Source organism: Eretmochelys imbricata, chromosome 8 (assembly GCF_965152235.1).
Source record: "Eretmochelys imbricata isolate rEreImb1 chromosome 8, rEreImb1.hap1, whole genome shotgun sequence".
Taxonomy (NCBI): Eukaryota; Metazoa; Chordata; order Testudines; family Cheloniidae; genus Eretmochelys; species Eretmochelys imbricata.
The window spans coordinates 51,835,956-51,858,988 of NC_135579.1; the positions used below are offsets into that span (position 1 = coordinate 51,835,956).

Here is a 23,033-nt window from a genome sequence, read left to right on the forward strand (position 1 = left end):
ATAGAACATCCATAGGTTTATGAGAGAGGTTAAAGATTATAAGGGATATAAATCCTCATGCTTCAGGGCATAAGCCAACCATTGGTGGTAGCTAGAAAGAAAATTCCACATAAGGAAGCTATTCTATAAGTGTTCATTAGAGATTCTTGTACCTTCTTGTGAGCCATCTGGCTCTGACAACAGTCAGAGATTAGATATTGGACTAGAAGATACAGTGAATTGATCCAAAGTAGCAATTCCTATGTTCATTTTATGGACTAGGCAAAGTCAGTGGAGTCATGTGGTTTGACTGAATGAGGAATATGATTTTAGCAGTGCATATACCTTTGTATACTGAGAAAATTGTGGAGATGATAACCTTAGTCTCTTCAAGGTGAAAGGAGAAGGCCATACTACTTTGAGAAAACCAACTGATACTTAAATCTTGCAGCATTTTCTTTCTTTTCAACGGAAAACTACCCCTTTTCTCTGACAGGTGAAGGGTCAGAAACTTTAATAAAAAAAAAAGGGTAACAAAGGGTCAGATAGTTACTTAAAAATAAATCTCAGAAGAAAAAGTACTTAAACAGTTTCCTTTTTCATGAAGCTATATTGAACTGGTAAAATGTTAACAATATTGTATAAATTATTAAATTAATTTGTTGTCTTCTGTTCATTCACTCTGAAGCATCTAGCACTGGCCACTGGCAGAAGGCCAGGGTACTGGGCTAGACAGATCATTGATCTGACCCAGTCTGGCCATTCTTCTATTCTTATTGGTTAAAACTTATAGGGGTTTCAGAACAAATTAAAACAGGGAATAACAAATGGTTTTGCCTACTGGGACTCCTGCACATGCCTTTTTATTTCCATCACTGCTGTAGAAAGCAGAACATCAAGTACAATAAATATGAAATTGGGATAAGTAAAAGAAAAAAAGTGGGTTGGTTGTTGCCTCCTTTTGATTGCTATGTGAGTGATATGCATATCTGAAATTCCTCGTATGTGCATACCCTTTCTTACACTTGTGGTAGCAAAATTTCTTGCAGCATAAGCCAGAAAATATTTTAGCTTTGAAAGCTTTACATTAAAAGACTTCAGGTTTCTGATAAATTAACACTTTAACTTCTATTCCTTTTTTAATGCAGGCTTTCATTAAAGATAGAGCCAGGAACCAGCACCCCTCGTTCTGCTGCTTCCAGAGAAGATTTAGTAGGTAAATGCTTACTTACCAGAAGACATCAAAATTTGAAATCCATTCTCTACTGCCTTTGAGTTACTAGTGCAAAAAATATTTTCCTAAAAGTGAAGTGTAATAAAAGATTTACAAAATGTATTTGTCATAAAAATTCTAATTTTTTTTCTGTAAGTAGACTCTTGTTGTCATAGGAAACTGAGTCAGTTCCTTGGTTTAAATATGAAAATTAACTTTAAATTTAAATATTTGTCTGTCATGTCACACTAAATAGCTTCATATTTGCTGTTTTCCTCTTAAATGCCTTTTCTTTCTTTCTGTCAAAGGGGTGTGTCTTGTTTGATTTGCAGCATATAAGATGTACATTTAAAAATGTTTTATGGTGGGATTTTCAAGAGTCTGTGTGACTTAGTCCTGGGAGGGATCGATCTAAGTTATGCAACTTCAGCTACCTGAATAACGTAGCTGAAGTTGACATATTTAGACCTACTCACCATAGTGTCTTCACTCCGGTGAGTCGACTGCTGCCGCTCCCCCGTCGACTCCGCCTACACCTCTCACAGCGGTGGAGTACAGGGGTCGACGGGAGGGTGCTTGGGGGTTGATTTATCGCGTCTAGATTAGACATGATAAATCGACACCCGCTGGATCGATCTCTGCCCACCAATCCAGTGAGTAGTGTAGACATACCCTTAGGAGCACAGGTTCAAATTATTTTCAATGGGACTTGTGCTCTTAATTCACTTGGGTGGGTCTGAAAATCTACTCAGACTGAAAATACAATTATTTTTTTAAAATAAACATTTTTAATATGTTAAGGAACTGCTCCTAATATATAATAAAAGAAATGCTATTAAAGAAGACATCTGGTTAACTAGCAAAAGATTCAGGCTATGTAAGGAACTGGTGTAACCACAGGTCAGGGCCTGTGAGCCAATTTACTCTCTGAAATAATGCACAGTTAGCTTATTTTTAAACCTTTTCAACATTACAGTTTTTTACAGGAAAATGGTTATTAAAATTTAGCTTCAGGGTATTTAGTAAGAGAAAATGCTATGGTACACAGAATCTTAAAATCATAGAAATGTAGGGCTAGAAGGGACCTTGAGAAAGCATCTAATCCAGCCTCCTGCACTGAAGCAGGACCAAGTATACCTATACTAACTCTGACAGGTGTTTATTTAACCTGTTCTTAAAGATCTTCAATGACAGGGATTCCACAACCTCACTTGGTAGCCTATTCCAGTGCTTAGCTATCCTTATACAGTAGAACCTCAGAGTTACGAACACTTTGGGAATGGAGCTTGTTCTTAACTCTGAAATGTTCGTAACTGAACTAAACGTTACGGTTGTTCTTTCAAAAGTTTACACTGAACATTGACTTAATACAGCTTTGAAACTTTACTATGCAGAAGAAAAATGCTACTTTCCCTAGTTTTTTTTTAGTCATTTACATTTAACACAGTACTGTACTGCATTTGTTTTTTTTGGTAATTTCTGCTGCCTGATTATTCCAGTTCCAAATGAGGTGTGTGATTGACTGGTCTGTAGTTTGAAAGATTTTCATGATATCTAATCTACATCTCCCTTGGTAGCTAATCTAAATCTCCAGATTAAACCCATTACATCTTGTCCTATGTTTAGTGGACATAGAAAACAATTTATCACCACCGTCTTTATAACAGCCCTTAACATATTTGAAGTCTTATCAAGTTTCCACTCAGTCGTCTTTTCTCAAGACTAAATATGCGCTTTTTTTTTTAAAACCTTTCCTCAGAGGCCAGGGTTTCTAAACGTTTTATCATTTTTGTTGCTCTCCTCTGGACTCTTCAGTTAGTCCATATCTTTCCTAAAATGTGGCACTCAGAACTGGACACAGCTGAGGCCTCTCCAGTGCCAAGTAGAGAAGGACAATTACCTCCCATGTCTTATTTACAACACTCCTGTTAATACACGCCTGAACAATGTTAGCCTTTTTTCCAGCTGTATCACATTGTTGACTCGTATTCAATTTATGATCCACTATAATCCCCAAATCCTTTTCAGCAGTACTACTGCCTAACCAATTATTGCCCATTTTGTAGTTGTGCATTTGTTTTTTTCTTCCTGAGTGTAGTAGATTGCACTTTATTGAATATCATCATGTTGATGATATTCAGTAATTTGTCATGGTCATTTTGATGCTCTTGCAACCCCTCCCAGCTGGTGTCGTCCAAAAATTTTAGAAGGATACTCTCCACTCCATTATCTAAACAATTAATGAAAATATTAAATGATACCAGACCCAGGATTGACCCCTGCCAGACCCCACTAGATACATCCTCCCAATTTGGCAGCAAACCATTGATAACCACTCTCTCAATACAGCCTTTCAACCAGTTTTGGATCTACCTTGTAATAATTTCATCTACACCACATTTTCCTAATTTGCGTACAAGAATGTCATGTGGGACTTTCTCAAAAGCCTTACTAAAATCAAGATATATCATGTCTACATTTTTTCCACTATCCAGTAGGCCAATACCCTGTCAAAGAAGGAAATCAGGTTGGCTTGGCATGATTTGTTCTTGACAAATCCGTGCTGGCTGTTGCATACAATCCTGTTATCCTATAGGTGCCTACAAACTGATTGTTTAGTTTGTTCCAGTATCTTTCCAGGTATCAAAGTTAAGCTGACTAGTGTATAGTCCCCTCGATCCTCTTTGTTTCCCATTTTAAAGATAGGTACTAGGTTTGCCCTTCTCAGTCCTCTGGGACCTCACGCATCCTCCATGAGTTCTCCAAGATAATTACTAGCATATGTGTCTCTACGGTTACAAGAGACCTTGAGAGATCATCTAGTCTGGTCCCCTGCTCTCATGGCAGGACTAAATATTATCTAGACCATCCCTGACAGAAGTTTTTCTAACCTGCTCTTAAAAATCTCCAATTATGGAGATTCCACAACCTCCCTAGGCAATTTATTCCAATGTTTAACTACCCTGAGAATAAGGAAGTTTTTCCTAATGTCCAACCTAAACCATCCTTGCTGCAGTTTAAGCCTGTTGCTTCTTGTCCTATCCTCAGAGGTTAAGGAAAACAATTTTTCTCCCTTCTCCTTGTAACAATCTTTTTTATACTTGAAAACTATTATCATGTCCCCACCCCCAGTCTTCTCTTCTCCATACTAAATAAACCCAGTTTTTCCAGTCTTCCCTCATAGGTCATGTTTTCTAGACCTTTAATCATTTTTGTTGCTCTTCTCTAGACTTTTTCTAGTTTGTCCAGATCTTTCCTGAAATGTGGTGCTCATAACAACACAGTACTCCAGTTGAGGCCATATCAATGCAGAAGAATTACTTCTCATGTCCTGTTACAACACTCCTGCTCATACATCCTGGAATTAAATTGAGTTGTTTTTTGTGTTGGTTTTTGTGTGTGTTTGGCAATAGTGTTACGTTGTTGACTCATATTTAGCTTGTGATCCACTATGACTAGGGCCCTACCACATTCACAGTCCACTTTGGTCAATTTCACAGTCATAGGATTTTAAAAATAATAAATGTCATGATTTCAGATTTTTAAATCTGAAATTTCATGGTGTTGTCACTGTAGGGGTCCTGACCCAACTCTGAAGGCAGCAGTGCAGAAGGAGGGCATGTTATGGTATTGCCACCCTTACTTCTGTGCTGTTTCTGGTAGGGAGCAGCCACCGCTCTTCAGTCATCAAGCTCTGAAGACTGCCACCCATGCTTCTGTGCTATACCTTGATCCCCCTACAATAACCTTGTGACCCCCCCCCCCCCGCACAACCCTCTTTTGCGTCGGGACCCCCAGTTTGAGAAACGCTGATCTTCCCTGTGAAATCTGTATAGTATATAGGGTAAAAGTACACAAAAGACCAGATTTCACGGTTCGTGACACATTTTTCACAGCCGTAAATTTGGCAGGGCCCGAACTGTGACCCCAGATCCCTTTCTGCAATACTCCTTCCGAGGCAGTCATTTCCCATTTTGTATATGTGCAACTGATTGTTCCTTCCTAAGTGGAGTAATTTACATTTGTCCTTACTGAATTTCATCCTATTTACTTCTGACCATTTCTCCAGTTTGTCCAGATCATCTAGAATTTTAATCCTATCCTCCAAAGCACTTGCAACCCTCCCAGCTTGGTATTGTCTGCAAACTTTATAAGTGTACTCTCTATGCCATTATCTAAGTCATCGATGAAGATATTGAACAGAACTGGGCCCAGAACTGATCCCTGCAGGACCCCACTCAATATGGCCTTCCAGCTTTACTGTGAACCACTGATAACTACTCTCTGGAAATGTTTTTCCAACCAGTTATGCACCCACCTTATAGTAGGCCCCCCACTTGGTAAGGCAACTCCATCTTTTCATGTGCTGTATAAAACTGGGAGCTCTCTTGAACTGTTTTTCCCCTTAGACTTGCTTCCCATGGGATCTTCCTACCAATTCCCCGAGTTTGCTAAAATCTGCCTTCTTGAAATCCATGATCTTTATTGTGCTGTTTTCTCTCCTACTATTCCTTAGAATCATGAACTCTACCATTTCATGATCACATTCACCTAAGCTGCCTTCCACTTTCAAATTCTCATCCAGCTCCTCCCTATTTGTCAAAATCAAATCTAGAACAGCTGCTCCCCAGTAGATTTCTCCACCTTCTGAAATAAAAAAAAAACTGTCTCCAATACATTCCAAGAACTTGTTGGATAATCTCTGCCCTGCTGTGTTGTATTCCTAACAGATGTCTAGGCAGTTGAAGTCCCCCATCACCACCAAGTCCTAAGCTTCGGATGATTTTCTTAGTTGCTTAAAAAAAGCCTCATCCATCTCTTCTTCCTGCTTAGGTGGTCTGTAGTAGACCCCTACCATGACATCACCCTTGTTTTTTAACCCCTTTTATCCTTACCCAGAGATTTTTCAACAAATCTGTCTCCTATTTCCATCTCAATCCCAGTTGACACGCTCTTCCACAGTTTCCTTAAAGACACTATTTTAGTGTGTACAAGCAAAGGAACAGAATTAAGGTGGTGGCTGGAATCTTGAATCTGAATTTCCTGATCTTTGTGCAATGGAATAGCAAAGTTAATATTTTGTAAGGAATCTTATCTATCAAGAAATCAGATTGGAGACCATTGCATCCAAAACCGGTAAGGCTGCCTATTAAGCTAAAGTTGAATCTGCTTCTCCTGTTTTATTTGTGGTTTTAAAATAACTATCTAAAGAGCAAAAGATCTGTAAATGTGCTATACAGTGTGTCTACACTGCAATTAAAAACCTGCAGCTGGCTTGTACCAGTTGACTGAGGCTCATGGGGCTTGAGCTAAGGAGTTGTACAGACATTCAGGCTTGGGCTGCAGCCCTGGCTGTAGGACCCTGCAAGGTGGGAGGGCCCCAGGCCCGAGCCTGAACATCTATACCTCAATCAAACAGCCCTGTAGCTCAAGCCCTGCAAGCCCAAGGAAGCTGGCATGGGCCAGGTGCAGGTTTTTACCTGCAGTGTAGACATACCCATCGATTCCTTTCCAGCCAGCCTCTCCATTCCCAACGGACTCAGCCTGGCTCTGCTTTGCCTTTGTAATGCTCCTGGTTCTTTAGCATATTTATTATTTTAATAAGAATAAATAATATTTTTAAATGACATGGAATAATAAAACGTATAAAGAAAAGGAGTACTTGTGGCACCTTAGAGACTAGCCAATTTATTTGAGCATAAGCTTTCGTGAGCTACAGCTCACTTCATCAGATGCATATGCATCCGATGAAGTGAGCTGTAGCTCACGAAAGCTGTAGCTCACGAAAGCTTATGCTCAAATAAATTGGCTAGTCTCTAAGGTGCCACAAGTACTCCTTTTCTTTTTGCAAATACAGACTAACACGGCTGTTACTCTGAAACCTGTCAATAAAATGTATGGTTGCTTCCCTCTCTGTGACATGGAGAAAAAGCCCTTTTATTTCACAATGATGTTAGGAGGAATAACTACTTAATGATAAAACTGTGTTATAAAGATGAAAAGGTTAAGATAAAAATAAACCTTTTCCTTTTAGATGCTTCCTTTGTACTAGAGTATGCCAAAAGACGCATTACTTGTCTAATGGGAATGTATAGTATAACAGTTTGACTTTTAAAAAGACTCAGATGTTTATATTCTTATTGCTTTTTTAACAATAATTATTAGCTCCTCTTAAACTGAATTTTAATTTTGTACTTTAGCAAGATCCTGCAGTATTTTATATTTATTTTAAAAAAAAATACAATAGACATTCTCAGTAGGAATCTTATACAACTTTTGGAAAAATATGAACCTTGTATATTTTTGGAGGGCTGATTAATAGCATTTGAAGTAGTCACATTGGTATTTCTTATGCTCAGTTGGAATTTCCTATTTTTCCTTTGCTCACAGGCTCTGAAGTGGGAGCATCTCCACAAAGTGCACGGAAAAGTGTTGCAGCTGAAGGAGCATTGCTACCACCAACTCCCCCATCACCTAGGAACCTGATACCACATGGGCATAGGAAATGTCACAGCTTGGGATACAAGTCAGCATTTTATTTACTTTTAAGAGTTTGAGCATGTACATATTGGACTGTCTTTTGACAACAAAAGCTTTTGCTTTAAAAAGTGAAATATTTAATTAGCAATGTTCCTACATAAAGACCACAAAACACAACTCCTATTCTGGAAGGAATATATGCAAGAAACAGCGTTTGTCTATTCGTTAATCAGTTTTTTTTTAACTTGCATTATGATGTCTTACTGCTTGCCTCTGAAAAGTTGTGTTCCTTACAGCTCGCCTTCTATGAGTGAGCCTGACTCAGGACACAATGAACCAGATCTTCCTCAGTTAGAGTACCTGACGTCGATTTCCTCATTGCACACTTAATATAAAATTGCTTTTTAAGTAAAAAATAAAAAAGGTCCTGATACTTATGTGATTTAAGAGCTTGCATGGATTGAATCTTGTTACCTGCAGCAATTTGGGTTTTGTTTACTTTCTGAATTTGCAAGAGCAGATCCCATGAGATTCCAAATCTGCCAAATACAATATGATCGCTCAGAACCAGAGCACCTTTCTCTATGTGAAGCTAAAATAATTCTGTCTCATAAGGTTGCTCATTTAGTATGGTACTTAAAGTATTAGATTTTTAATAGTTTTTAAGCAAGTGGTGTTTCGTTCCTTTTTAATCAGTTATCCTTCTAATTAATATTCTCTCCTTTCCCTGATGTCTTCCATAAATTACACCTGAAAGGAACTGAGGCCATAACAAAGTGCATCCAGCTTTTATTGTTTCAAGATGAACTAATTATCTCCAATTGTGTCTGAGACATTGAATTATTTCTTTCTGTAAACTTGCTTTCATGAAATTTAACTCCTACAATTGCTGTTTAAAGAAGAAAAACTTCCTATACATGCAATGAAGTCCCCTCTATCCCAAAAGAGTTGAGGGAGAAAAACTCCTTTTGTTTTGGACTTTTGTGCTCCTTGATTTTGTCCAGCACCTATATACCAAGGTAATAAGCATTGTGTGAAAATCTGACAGACAAACACACTTTATTAATTAACACACTTTGTTGATTAAAAGTTGTGTTAAAGCCATTCTCAGATTTGTTCTGTCCTAACAGAACTCTAAAGGAACCACATAGAATTTATTATATATACACTTTACCAAATACTGGTACACAGGACTGTATCTCCAAGACTCCCATTAATGGCAATTTGAGTCAAGAGTCAAATCTCCATTCACTGCACTGGAAATTTATCCCATTGGCTGGTTTCAGAACTTCTTCTAGCTCAGTAGTCTCTAGCAATAACAATGTTTACCTACAGAGAAATGATAAACTGCTAAATTCATTTTTTCTTCTAACGCTCCTTTTGTGTATTCATAGTTCTTGAAGAGCTGAGATTTGTCCTGTTAGTTTCTGAGATTCATGGCAGTAGTTCTAACAGAGGCTTATAATGAGAGGGTAGCTACTCCGAGTTCATGTACTCATTATCATAGAGTCATAGAATCATAGAATATCAGGGTTGGAAGGGACCCCAGAAGGTCATCTAGTCCAACCCCCTGCTCGAAGCAGGACCAATTCCCAGTTAAATCATCCCAGCCAGGGCTTTGTCAAGCCTGACCTTAAAAACCTGTAAGGAAGGAGATTCTACCACCTCCCTAGGTAACGCATTCCAGTGTTTCACCACCCTCTTAGTGAAAAAGTTTTTCCTAATATCCAATCTAAACCTCCCCCACTGCAACTTGAGACCATTACTCCTCGTTCTGTCATCTGCTACCATTGAGAACAGTCTAGAGCCATCCTCCTTGGAACCCCCTTTCAGGTAGTTGAAAGCAGCTATCAAATCCCCCCTCATTCTTCTCTTCTGCAGGCTAAACAATCCCAGCTCCCTCAGCCTCTCCTCATAAGTCATGTGTTCTAGACCCCTAATCATTTTTGTTGCCCTTCGCTGGACTCTCTCCAATTTATCCACATCCCTCTTGTAGTGTGGGGCCCAAAACTGGACACAGTACTCCAGATGAGGCCTCACCAATGTCGAATAGAGGGGAACGATCACGTCCCTCGATCTGCTCGCTATGCCCCTACTTATACATCCCAAAATGCCATTGGCCTTCTTGGCAACAAGGGCACACTACTGACTCATATCCAGCTTCTCGTCCACTGTCACCCCTAGGTCCTTTTCCGCAGAACTGCTGCCTAGCCATTCGGTCCCTAGTCTGTAGCGGTGCATTGGATTCTTCCATCCTAAGTGCAGGACCCTGCACTTATCCTTATTGAACCTCATCAGATTTCTTTTGGCCCAATCCTCCAATTTGTCTAGGTCCTTCTGTATCCTATCCCTCCCCTCCAGCGTATCTACCACTCCTCCCAGTTTAGTATCATCCGCAAATTTGCTGAGAGTGCAATCCACACCATCCTCCAGATCATTTATGAAGATATTGAACAAAACCGGCCCCAGGACCGACCCTTGGGGCACTCCACTTGATACCGGCTGCCAACTAGACATGGAGCCATTGATCACTACCTGTTGAGCCCGACAATCTAGCCAGCTTTCTACCCACCTTATAGTGCATTCATCCAGCCCATACTTCCTTAACTTGCTGACAAGAATACTGTGGGAGACCGTGTCAAAAGCTTTGCTAAAGTCAAGAAACAATACATCCACTGCTTTCCCTTCATCCACAGAACCAGTAATCTCATCATAAAAGGCGATTAGATTAGTCAGGCATGACCTTCCCTTGGTGAATCCATGCTGGCTGTTCCTGATCACTTTCCTCTCATGCAAGTGCTTCAGGATTGATTCTTTGAGGACCTGCTCCATGATTTTTCCAGGGACTGAGGTGAGGCGACTGGCCTGTAGTTCCCAGGATCCTCCTTCTTCCCTTTTTTAAAGATTGGCACTACATTAGCCTTTTTCCAGTCATCCGGGACTTCCCCGGTTCGCCACGAGTTTTCAAAGATAATGGCCAATGGCTCTGCAATCACAGCCGCCAATTCCTTCAGCACTCTCGGATGCAACTCGTCCGGCCCCATGGACTTGTGCACGTCCAGCTTTTCTAAATAGTCCCTAACCACCTCTATCTCCACAGCTCAAGACTTCTGTTTAGAGTTGTATGGGACAGGATATATACTTTTCTGTATCCTTAGGCAGTTCTGAATTCCACATGAACTTAAAATATGGAGCTGTATTGAATGTTACTTTTAGAGAACAATAGTTATGCAGGTAAGGAATTTTATGCTACAGTGAGAATACCAGTCTCAGTGTATTCCTACACACTGGCTCTTGCATCTGTGGGAAGAGCTGGCAGGAACTCAGAAGTTCTAGCTGTCAGAATCAACTGGTGTTGGTTTGCTCTCCCCAGTGCTCTGATGAGCTGTGATTGACTGTTGTTCATAAAGGAGCTCCTCTGGCACCGCAGCCCGTTAATCAGTAACATTTGTCCCATGTCAACATAAAGTTTCTCAGCTTTGACTTCTGTTTCCCGGTGTACCCTGTGCTATAGTCTCTAGTCAGTCTCTGTAATTAAAACATTTTGATTATTTTTTTAAATAGAGGCATTTTCCACCAAGATACCTATTGAGTTTTGACTTTCCAATGTGTTGTTTACCCCCTTCTGCTCCACTCTGAGCTAGATATGGTCCAATTACATCATTGACACTTTGGCCTTTGGGCCTGCTTACATCATTCTTTTAGAGAAGCACGTTCATTCTTCCTTCTTCATGAAGCATTTTTTTTTAAAAAAGATATTGAAAGTCCAATAAAAATCATTGAGTTTTTATTTGTTCTTTCTTATTGACTACTCTTAAAAACCCAGCAGAAAAACTTCTAGAGCAGCTTTATATCTCACATGCCACTTACCTTTTGCTGAGGCAGATAGTCAACTTCCTTCTAAGGTATAATTAAATCTGTTCCATGGCTGAGCAACCCTCCTTACCCTTCTTTTGAAAGTATACCCAAAAACTATGTCAGTTTCTCCTCAGTTCCCTTGTCATCTCAAGGAGCACGTTCTAGAGATTATTCTCTAATTCATCTCTTTCATGTGAAAGCTTTATAAACTACAATAAAAACATGACATTTATCTGTGCAAGTATGAGGCTAACATGAACTCATTTTGTCCCTAGCATATAAAATACAGTTAATTTTCAAAGTTCTTGTAATTAAATTAAAGCACCATCATTTTCATTCAGATAAATGTTATTTCAAGGACCAGTCATCCCTCTGCCCTCAGGGGCATTGTGCAATTTTGCTATTAATAACCCATGCGAGTTATACTGCTAGTGCTCTGTCAATGAGCCCATTAAATTATCAAGCGGTGCACAGCAAACTACGTATTATTCTTTAATACCTTGAAGCTGTGGCTGTTGAAATGCATTAAGAATATTTGTATCCTCATTTGTTCCAGTTTCATACACAAAATGAATACAGCAGAGTTTAAAAGTGCAACATTCCCCAACGCGGGACCAAGGCACCTATTGGACGACAGTGTCATGGAACCTCATGCCCCATCCAGAGGGCAAGCAGAGAGCTCCACCCTTTCTAGTGGAATTTCAATAGGTGAGACATTTTTAAAATTTAGCTGTGCTAGTCAAAATGTGTTTTAGTACAGTTGACTCGAAGGTGTGTACCAGCAGGACTATTATAAAATCGTGATAGCGTTTTAGAACAAAGGTAGGTAGGAATGTGCAGTGGGGCGGGGGGACTGTGTGTGAAAAGTGGCAGAATAAATGGCATGACCTGAACTACAGCTGACAGGTCATTATTAGATGATTGTTTTTAAACCTATTCAATGATACATCCAAATAATTGTTTTACTGCTTTCTTTCCAGACATTTTTCAAAGCAAATCCTTTGTTCAAATCATGCCAAATTAAAACTTTCTGCCTGCTGGCACTGATCGTTATTTAAAATGTGATACTGAATTAACAACACAAATTTAAATGGTAAAAAAGAAAACCTCTATCTAGTAAAAGTCTTACTGGAAAAGGTGGTAATCTTCAGATGTTTCAGATAAGCACACATTGAGTGTGCACTTAGTAAATTATTGATGCAAGTTTCAGGTGCGGGCTTCACCCATTAAACTATATGAGAAACTAGTCTGTTAATTGTGTGTCTTTTATAGCTTAATAGAGTATTGCTCATTATTTTGAACTCCAGGTTTTGAAAACAATTTTGGTGGTTAAGGGAGTTTGAGCTTTATCCTTGTACTGGGAGAAATAGCTCCTAGTAGGATATGTGGTGATAGAAAAAGTTTAAAAACAATAAATATATTGAAAATAATAGGGGACAGGTGCTTGCTAAACTTTTCTACCAATTTTTGTTTCTAAACTTTCCTGCATCATTTAGGGCTTGTCTACACTACCACTTAAGTCGATGCAACTTACGTCTCTCAGGTGTGTGAAAAAGCCACCCCCCTGAGTCACGCAAGTTACATCGACCTAAGCACTGTCCACACTAGCACCAATGCAGCTGCGCTGATGTAGCACTGTAGTGAAGACTAATCCTTAGACTCTTTTTCCCTCCTCCTATCATCCAGGAGCCAGGCTACCCTTTTAAATAGCATTTTATGTCCCAGCATCTATAGTCAGCTAACCTTCATTGACTTCTGCAGTTGTTCAGCATCTCTCAGGATGGGGCTTTAGCTATGTAATTCTCAATTTAACTTATAAAATAAAGGTTGCATTAAAAGTCACCGGCACTTCTGTTGCTGCTGAAAGGGAGCTGGCGCATTTTGAGAAGGGCAGTTTAAAATTTTCACTTTCCTCTGTCTTTCTGCTCCTTTCCCCCATGTGACTTCTATTATATTTGTCTGTTTGGTCCACTTGCCCACTCATGCATTTACTATAGTGGGTGGTCACTGGTGTGTTTTGCAGGGGTTTTTTAGGGGTGAAGTCCTAGGTGTGTACCCCTGGGAGTCTATGCCTGAGTATGAAATCCAAATGGTTCAACCAGTCAATAAGAAACAGAGTTTTTGTCCATTAAAATTCAAACAATACTATAATATGTTTGTAGTCCATCCAGTCTTGCAGAAATTCTTTTGGGCCCAAATCCACTTCTAATTTCAGACTAATTCCTCTGACCTTTCATCCTGGAGGAAAGTGATAAAAATTTTAGAATCTTTAGTGTCTGTATATTCCTGCCTTAAACAAAGACAACAGTCTTTGCTCCAGTGTGTTCCAGTTTCTCAAGTATAACTCCAGTCCTTATCCTTATGGTGGCAGAAGCTGTAATGCTACAGGGTCAAAGAAAGATATTTAACTTCAACTGAACTAATTCAAGAAAGCTTCTCTTTAAGGTTTGAGTTGAAATAAAAATACGTATCATAGCATCAACATTTTTATGAATTTTCCTATTAATTCCCACTCCTGAAATACTTGGATTCCAAATGAGATTATATTTTTATAAATAAGTGGTGTGTGTAGATTGGTTACAGTACGTACATTGGTTTCTATTTTTGGCACCATATCCAGTAGGAGAGAACTGCACAGAACTGCTGTGTGATGTGGCCCCGTGGAGTACACTCTTCAGGTGTTTGGAATCCTTCTAAGTCACAATCAGCCTGCATTGGAAAATCAAATTTGGGGCCTAGGAACAGAAAGATAAAAAGTCACCTCTGAACATGCAAATAAATGACTTTTTTTTCTCCTAAACCTGGATCTCATGCTTGGTATTGCATAAAGCTACATATAAGTTAACTGAGCTTATGGCAAGGGCATACATTGAGGAAATAACTGAGGCCTGTGAATACACAAGTTTCATTTTTAGGTTGTTATCCCATAGGATACTTGCATTGGGACTGGTGCACTTTTATTAATGATTTTGACAAAGCTGTCAAATATATACATTAAAATGTACAGATACCAGAATAGGTGGTGTTAGAACATAGTGATATAGCTGTTTTATAAACTTAAGTAGAATATGAAATATGATGGATCAGTTTTATGGCTGTTGTTAGTCAATGGAGTTACATAAATTATGAATTTGACGCAAGGTAAGTCTTCGTAAAATGATGCCCTTGAGTATATACAGTGCGCAAGAGAAGTAAAATTTAAGTAGCCCTGAATTATTTAAAATATTGTAGGGAAAAGGTCTGATTTTAATAACAGACTCAGTGGGGATAAATGGGCTCCCTCCCTAACTTCAGCAGAGCTGTTCAAGTTTACAGCAACTGAGGATCTGCCCAACAATTAAAGAGGATCTTCAAAGAAAAATTGGGTTTGTCCTTTTTTTCTTCATGATCTATAAAGAAGGCTGAAATGTTTTTCCTAAGAAAAGGATCTCTTTCCACTTGTGTTTTAGGTTAAAAATTCAGGTTCCGTTTAGGCTAGAGATTGTCTATGGTGATAGGAGCACTAGAAAAATGATATCACAGGATTCAAAAAAGGGGAACATTTTTAGTCTGAATACTTTTTTAAACTGTTAGGTGTTTGTTTGCAAATTTGTTTTTATTAATACCCACTTATGTGATGAACATTTGGCTTTAGAAAGCCTATATTAAAGATTCAGCACCCTCACACTTTCAGTCAAGGTATTAGAGCTCACAGTAAACAACCCTGAGATCTCTGACATTATCCAGCAAATCAGCGAACACCAAACTTGCCATTCCTGATATTTCTACAGTTAAAAAAAAGAAAAGAAAAAACCCTTTCAGGCCTTCTTCCTCAATTACAAAGCAAATAAGTATAGAAGCCCATTTCTTTTAAAAGCCTGCACAAGTCAAATTTAAATTCTCAGCCTAGGAGTTATTAGCAATAAAGAAAGCTAATGGGATGTTGACTAGTATCAAGCACAGTATGTTGCATAGACACAAGGATGTTTAAAGATTTTTCAGATGAAGTATTTGAAGTAGGTAAAAATAGTTATAAAATTTTGCCAGAAGGATCCATTTGAGGTCATTGGAAAGACCAAATATTGAGAAGAATTTAAGAAGGTGGTATTTTACAGAAAGTATTGAATGGGTGAAGTGGGTTTCCTGTTGAGTTGATAGAGTCAAATGGTATATTTAGGGTATTTAAAGAAAACTTGGATAGTTATATAAAGTTTAATAAGTTAAAGTGAGTTTCAGTTTTGTAGCTGAGCTCCTTTTAAGCAGGGTGCAAAGGAGTGCGGATCTGAGATAAATATTTCCTGTTTATGCTTTTTTTTCGGTTTTGGGGCATTTTATTTTTTTGAGCGGGGGAGAGGGAGGTTGTGTTTTTGTTAGTGTTTTGCTCAAGAAGTTTAAAAATCAACATTTTAAGGTGATGTCCAGTGGAGGGAAGGTTGGGTTTTGTGCTCTTACTGCTTTAAGATGTATAAAATTGGTTTGTTTAAAAAAATTTAAATGGCTTATTTTAGATATATAAGGCATACAAAGTCTTAGAATCATAGAATATCAGGGTTGGAAGGGACCTCAGGAGGTCATCTAGTCCAACCCCCTGCTCAAAGCAGGACCAATCCCCAATTAAATCATCCCAGCCAGGGCTTTGTCAAGCCTGACCTTAAAAACTTCTAAGGAAGGAGATTCTACCACCTCCCTAGGTAACGCATTCCAGTGTTTCACCATCCTCCTAGTGAAAAAGTTTTTCCTAATATCCAACCTATACCTCCCCCACTGCAACTTGAGACCATTACTCCTTGTCCTGTCCTCTTCTACCACTGAGAATAGTCTAGAACCATCCTCTCTGGAACCACCTCTCAGGTAGTTGAAAGCAGCTATCAAATCCCCCCTCATTCTTCTCTTCCGTAGACTAAACATCCCCAGTTCCCTCAGCCTCTCCTCATAAGTCATGTGTTCCAGTCCCCTAATCATTTTTGTTGCCCTTCGCTGGACTCTCTCCAATTTTTCCACATCCTTCTTGTAGTGTGAGTCCCAAAACTGGACACAGTACTCCAGATGAGGCCTCACCAATGTCAAATAGAGGGGAACGATCACATCCCTCGATCTGCTCGCTATGCCCCTACTTATACACCCAAAATGCCATTGGCCTTCTTGGCAAAAAGGGCACACTCTTGACTCATATCCATCTTCTCATCCACTGTCACCCCTAGGTCCTTCTCTGCAGAACTGCTGCCTAGCCATTCGGTCCCTAGTTTGTAGCAGTGCATTGGATTCTTCTGTCCGAAGTGCAGGACTCTGCACTTGTCCTTGTTGAACCTCATCAGATTTCCTTTGGCCCAATCCTCCAATTTGTCTAGGTCCCTCTGTATCCTATCCCTCCCCTCCAGCGTATCTACCACTCCTCCCAGTTTAGTGTCATCTGCAAACTTGCTGAGAGTGCAATCCACACCATTCTCCAGATCATTAATGAAGATATTGAACAAAACTGGCCCCACGACCAACCCTTGGGGCACTCCGCTAGACACCGGCTGCCAACCAGAAATGGAGTCATTGATCACTACCCGTTGAGCCCGACAATCTAGCCAACTTTCTACCCACCTTATAGTGCATTCATCCAGCCCATACTTCTTTAACTTGCTGACAAGAATACTGTGGGAATACTCTTGTTTCTTCCTTTGTGTTTTGGAGATCTCTTTGGAGAACTAGACAACTAGAGTAGAAGCTTTCTCATGTATTAATTGAAGGGGTTGTAAACTGAATCTTTCATAAAGACATTTTTCATGTTTGTTCAAGTGTTTGAGGTATATAGATGTTAACAAACACACACAGCAGTTATAGGTATTGTGATTAAAAATCCCTTCTCAGTTAGTCAAGTTTCACTTCCTTGGTACTTGTGGTGTCATGATCCTACTGGTTGTCCAGTTATCCATAGATTGTTCCAGAAAATACAGGTAAACAAAACCTGAATTTATAATACAGAAAAAAAGAGGGGAAAACCCCTTTTAGACAGTCTTTATACATTGTAGAAAGAAAAGGAAAAAAAGCAGGGGAAGGAAATTTTTAAAAATGAATAGATGTAGGCACCAAACTATTCCAGCCACCGATGACCCAAGGCCTGCTTCTCTCTTAAACTGTGAATCATATTTTAAAAAAAACAAACTTTTTTGCTATTAATAGGACAGTTTCTCAATTTTTTTAAATTAAATCCTACTTACACAATCCCCCAAAATTCATTTAGCCTTTGCAACAATAATGTTATAGCAAGGATTATTTTTATTTTCAGAAACTTGCAGTTAAATCTAAAGCAGAAGATCAGATAAAAATTTTCAATTATCTGAAAAAGGGGAAACTGCTGGAATGCAAAGAAAAATTAAATACACGTGATGTTGAGGAATTTGTAAATCTTTTAAAGCAGTGTTTCTCAACGACCAGTCAGGTCCCTGAGATCTCCTGGACAGGTTAGGAAGGCAGTATGCCAGTCCCTGGTATCAAAAACGTTGAGAAACACTGTTTTAAAGCACTGTCTGGCTGCGAAGGCCTCTCCAAAAAGTGTTTTTAAGAAGAAGTAGGTTAATGCATTAAAATTTAAGTATAAAGATACAACAGGGTATATTCATTTCTGAGTGACTTACATTAATAGATGTCACCAGGCATATGACTCTAAGAATAAAGGACTTCAGTCACTCAAATAATGTAGCCGTCACAGTAAAGATGTGCTTACTGCTGTTATGAAATTAAATCAATGTAAAAATAAGGAAAGAAGTAGAGAGAAACAAGGTTACCAGCTTAGTAAAGCCACCATTAAACATTAGAGTTCTAAATTGGACTTGCTTTTAACACTCCTTTTCTTGTAGAATTTTTTTTTAAAGCCAAAACATATAGGGATTAGTGTGATTTGAAAAATAAATAGAATTCAAAGGCATTAATGGAAGGAAAGCTCTATATCAAACAGTATTTTCGGGGCATATGCAGAGAATACTGTGTGTGCGAGCAAACTCCTTTTCTGTGCACATAGCCGTTACTCAAGGCCTTGCAGGTATTCCTTAGAGTATTCCTTTAAGTCCATTGCCCCTCTAAGGGGATCAGTATACAACAGTTTGCTATCTTAAATGGAGTTACCCGCACAGTTCATAACACTGAATTAGTTTTGATTAAAGAATAAAACAAGTTTATTTAACTATAAGGAGATAGGTTGTAAGTGAACAAAAGTATGTCATTAACGTCAGAAATTGTTACAAGAGAGAGAATGATAAATGCTTCCTAGTACTAAGTTTTAACAAATTAAGATTTGGTTCAAGGTGAAGTTCCTTACCACATGTTCCCAGTAACATTGCTGACCAAATTGTCAGGCCAGTATCTGCTGCAAAAGTCCAAAGGCTGTTTTTTTATCTTCTTAGATGAAAGAGCAAGAGATGGATAGGGAAAGATCACTTGGGGTGTTTTTGCCCCTCAATTTTATAGCTCAGTCACCCTTTGAAATGCATTTTCCTGAGAGTTACCCCAAGATAAAATTTATTCGCTCTATGAGGATGGAGACAGGGAGTCTGGTGGTGAAAGAGGTTCCATGCTGTTTGTTCCTGTTCCCCTTCCTTGCTAAAGAATGGCCACTTGATAGATGATTTCCCGTCCACTTGGATGATACCTGGCTAGAGGTGTCAGCTTGTCCTTTGTCTTTGAGAAACTGGTTTACCCAGACTTGTCCGGAAAACACATTTCAGGCCTAATTTCAGCTTATATTTATAACTTTACATATAATGTTTCTACATATATTTCACCATGATGTTATTGACCAGCAAGTTGTTAGTTTTGAAATGATACCGCACAAACTAAGTTCCCTCTAAGCTGCGCAGCAACCTGTTAAGCACCGTGCAGGCGCTCAGGGCTGCAGTGGGGAGAGATTCCTCTCCCCCAGTCCAGGCTCCAACCCAGCCCCGGCATGGACCTGCCACGGCCAGGGGAGAGGTGCCCCCTTCTCCGCCCCAGCCCGGACAGCTGCAGCCATGGGAGAGGCGGGTCTCTCGTGGCCCCAACCCAGCCCTGGACTGGACCTGCCGTGGCCCTGGGAGAGGTGCCTATCCCGTGGCCCCAGCCCCAGACCTGCCACAGTGGGGAGAGGCACCCGTCCCCCCCAGCCCTGGTGCTGCTGCAGGGGGAGAGAGCTGGGGGGAGTCCTCTCTCTCTCCACGGTAGCCCTGGGGCAGCCTGTACCCTAAACCCCTCATCACCGGCCCCACTCCAGAGCTCACACCCTCAGATGGAGTCCCCTCCCACTCTCTGAACCCTCTCTGCCCCACCCCCGCCTCATGAATTTTGTGATGTGCACCACTGAGGAGGTGATGTATCACACATCACTTCCACAGTGGTGCACATCATAAGATTCATTCCGCACATGGGTGGGAAAAATTAGAGGCAACACTGCCCACAAAGCATATTTTGTACAAAGGTTATATTACAATGGTGTGTACAGTGTGAATATAGGGGTGTATGTGGTCACAATGACAGCTCTGTTTGAAACCGTGAAAATACCAAGTGCCTTATTCTTTAATTGCAAAAGGCTTTACCCAAGGGTTCAAATAAATTATTCAAAATTTTTATTTTCTTTTTAATTAAGGAGCACTTATGCTAGGATAAAGTCAAACATTTGGGTATCCAAGTTCCCTAACTGAAACATGTTCTTTTCCTATTATGCTTTTTGTTTTGAATGGTTTGGTTTTATTTGGGAGATGTGCTCACTCATCTTTTTAACTGTTAATTAAATGGTTCGGCTGTTCTTTACTTCAGATTGGCTTTTAAAGCAGTCAGTTACAGGAACTGAAATTAATATGTTCTGATCACTTTATTTGAATTATTGCAGGGCCCAGATACCCCAGTCAAACTGTAGCCTTAGTGTGCTGGGCAGTGTGTAAACACATAGGAAGAGACAGTTTCTTCCCCAAAGAATGTAAGTTCGAAGACCCTGATCCTGCAACCAGAACAGTGTGGGAAAACTTTTGTGATTGTGTGGAGACCCATTGATTCTTCTTTGAGTGATGTCCCTGTGGGTACTCCACTTTAGGTCTCGGTGCGCCCCGTGCCCGTAGTCAGAGATTTAAGGTAGCAGCGCCGGGTTGGGTTGCACATGCATGGTCTCCGTCTCGCACTGCTTCAGGCAGTTAACTGGCGCTATGCGACCAACCCCACCTCAGTTCCTTCTCTACCGCCTTTGGCTGGAGTCGGAGCACTTAGCAGTACCTCGCAGCTTAGGAATAGCTTAGTTTTCCCTTAGTTTTAGTTCTCAGAATAGTTAGCCTTCCTATTTTATCTCTCTCTCAGAAATGTTATTTTAAATTTTCTTCATAGGGCTGTAGGTTTCCTTTTCTACCACAACAACGTGGTTGTTGATCTTCCTTCCTTTTATTTTTTATGGGGAGAGTATGCTGCCTGAGGGCCATGCCTGGCTCCGCTGGATTCAAACGCTTGCCTACCTGCAGGTTTTCTATACCTCTTTCAGATGGACACGCTGTGTGTCTGGTGTCTCGGAGAGGCACATATACCGCAGAAGTGCTCGCATTGTCACAATCTGAAAGCTCGCACCAGAAAGGCAAGAGATGTCCAACTGAAACTTCTCCTCATGGAGAAGTCTCTCCAACAAGCATCCGAGCCTGAGGTATGCACCTCACCCGGCCAGAAATCACCATCGGCAGCCTCTGATAAGGGCCCTTCCTCCACTGCATGAGCTCCTGATCAACCCACCAAGAAGGCAGCAAAACAACAGGGTACCATGTCCCCAATTTTGGAGTTGGCCAAGAAAAGGTGCTCTGCTCAAGAGCAAACGCTGCTGGTACCAACTGCACCAGCTGTGTCAACGGCCAAAACAGTGGGCCCCTTCGGCACCATCGGTACCAAGAAACTGAAAGCTCCCAAGCAGCCGAGCTTGGTCACAGGTACCAAGGGGAAACAAAACTCCATGCAGTGGTACCGTCAGCCATGAAAAGGGAATCGGTACCAAGCACCTCATTAACTCTGATGCTAATGCTGCCACCTACTGTGACCATCGCGCACTCTAGTCACACACTGGTGCCGACAAGCAATTTCCAGCATGCGGTACCGTTTCCTACCACACAAACGGTACTGATACCAGACACGTCGCAGCAGTTCCTCCGCCACAGGAACCTCTCTGTTTTGTCAGTACCGGAGTTTCCCATCCTTGGCGCACCAATGATACCTTGGTACCTGCAGCACTTAGTCAACTCAGTTCTCCACCTCTGCTCCACAGTTCTTCAGTGATGATGAGGATGAGGGGCAGTCTCCACCACATTCCTCCCCCGTGGCTGCTCCTACCATGCACACCCCTATGTGCACGAGCTACTCAACATACCTTCCCAACCAGCCCTGGTACAGGCAGCCCTGGATGCCCACTATGCCCTTCCATCCACAGTGGCCTTTTTGGAACCCGTGGGCTACATATCCACAACAACAGCGGGGCATACCTGTTGGCCTTTCCACAGCTGACATATGTCATGCACCTTTATTGATGCCACAGGGCCCACCCAGCACCTCTGACCAGGGAGTTCAAGGGGAGGAGGAGGAATTCTCTGATCCAGACAATCCACCTGAAGTCCGCGCCTCATCCTCACCAGATGACACTATTATGTCCCCACCTCCCACCACAGGTGATGATTTTAAACAATTTCAAGACCTCTACAAGAGGGTTGCCACTGGAAGAAGTCCAGGAATCGCAACACAAACTAGTTGACATACTGCACCCATCAACTTCATCTAAAATCGCCCTTCCCATGAATGATGTGATTATGGACCCCGTGAAGTTGCTCTGGCAAACTCCTGCAACAATTCCACCTACCTGTAATAGGTCTGATAAAAAATACTACATACTGCATATGGCTCTGAATTCCCTTTTTTCGCATCCGACACTGAATTCATTGGTGATTGACACAGTCAATGAATGGGGTAGGCAACAGTGCTACAGAAACACTTCAAATGACAAAAACTGGAATCTTTTCAGCCACAAAGCATAGTCTGCTGCAACCTTACTCTGATGGGTTTGTCATATAAACTCCCTCAAAACTGTCACTAGATGTGCCGGGATACCATTGAGAGCAAACCCCCCCTGCCAGAGAAGGCTTCTCTCCTCTCCCATCTTGCTGAGTTAGACACTCCAGTCAGCTACAGCACAGACCAAGAGGTTGGGCTACGCTCCCCTGCAGTACATAGTAACTAAGATTCACTTAGCCCAGGGGCTTCTCAGTTAACAGGGACTTTCCCAGCACCCAGTATTCAGTCTTTCTGGGAGCCTAAACCCCAAATAAATCCGTTTTACTCTGTATAAAGCTTACACAGGGTAAACTCATAAATTGTCCACGCTCTGTAACACTGATAAAGATGCACAGCTGTTTGCTCCCCCAGGTATTACTTACTTACTCTGGGTTAATTAATAAGCACCAGTGATTTTATTAAGTATAAAAAGTATGATTTAAGTGGTTCCAAGTAATAACAGACGGAACAAAGTAAGTTACCAAGCAAAATAAAACAAAAC

At 40.6% G+C, this 23,033-nt stretch overlaps 1 protein-coding gene across 6 annotated transcripts in view; it reads left to right on the plus strand.

Moving 5' to 3' along the window:
- RALGPS2 (Ral GEF with PH domain and SH3 binding motif 2) overlaps window positions 1–23,033 on the plus strand; it is a 273,721-nt gene that overhangs the window by 198,475 nt on the left and 52,213 nt on the right. For all 6 annotated transcript variants that reach the window (XM_077823533.1, XM_077823537.1, XM_077823536.1 and 3 more), the window contains 3 exons: window positions 1,128–1,195; window positions 7,583–7,718; window positions 12,087–12,238. In XM_077823533.1, coding sequence (XP_077679659.1) covers window positions 1,128–1,195; window positions 7,583–7,718; window positions 12,087–12,238 — 356 coding nt within the window. The remainder of the gene's footprint in view (window positions 1–1,127; window positions 1,196–7,582; window positions 7,719–12,086; window positions 12,239–23,033) is intronic.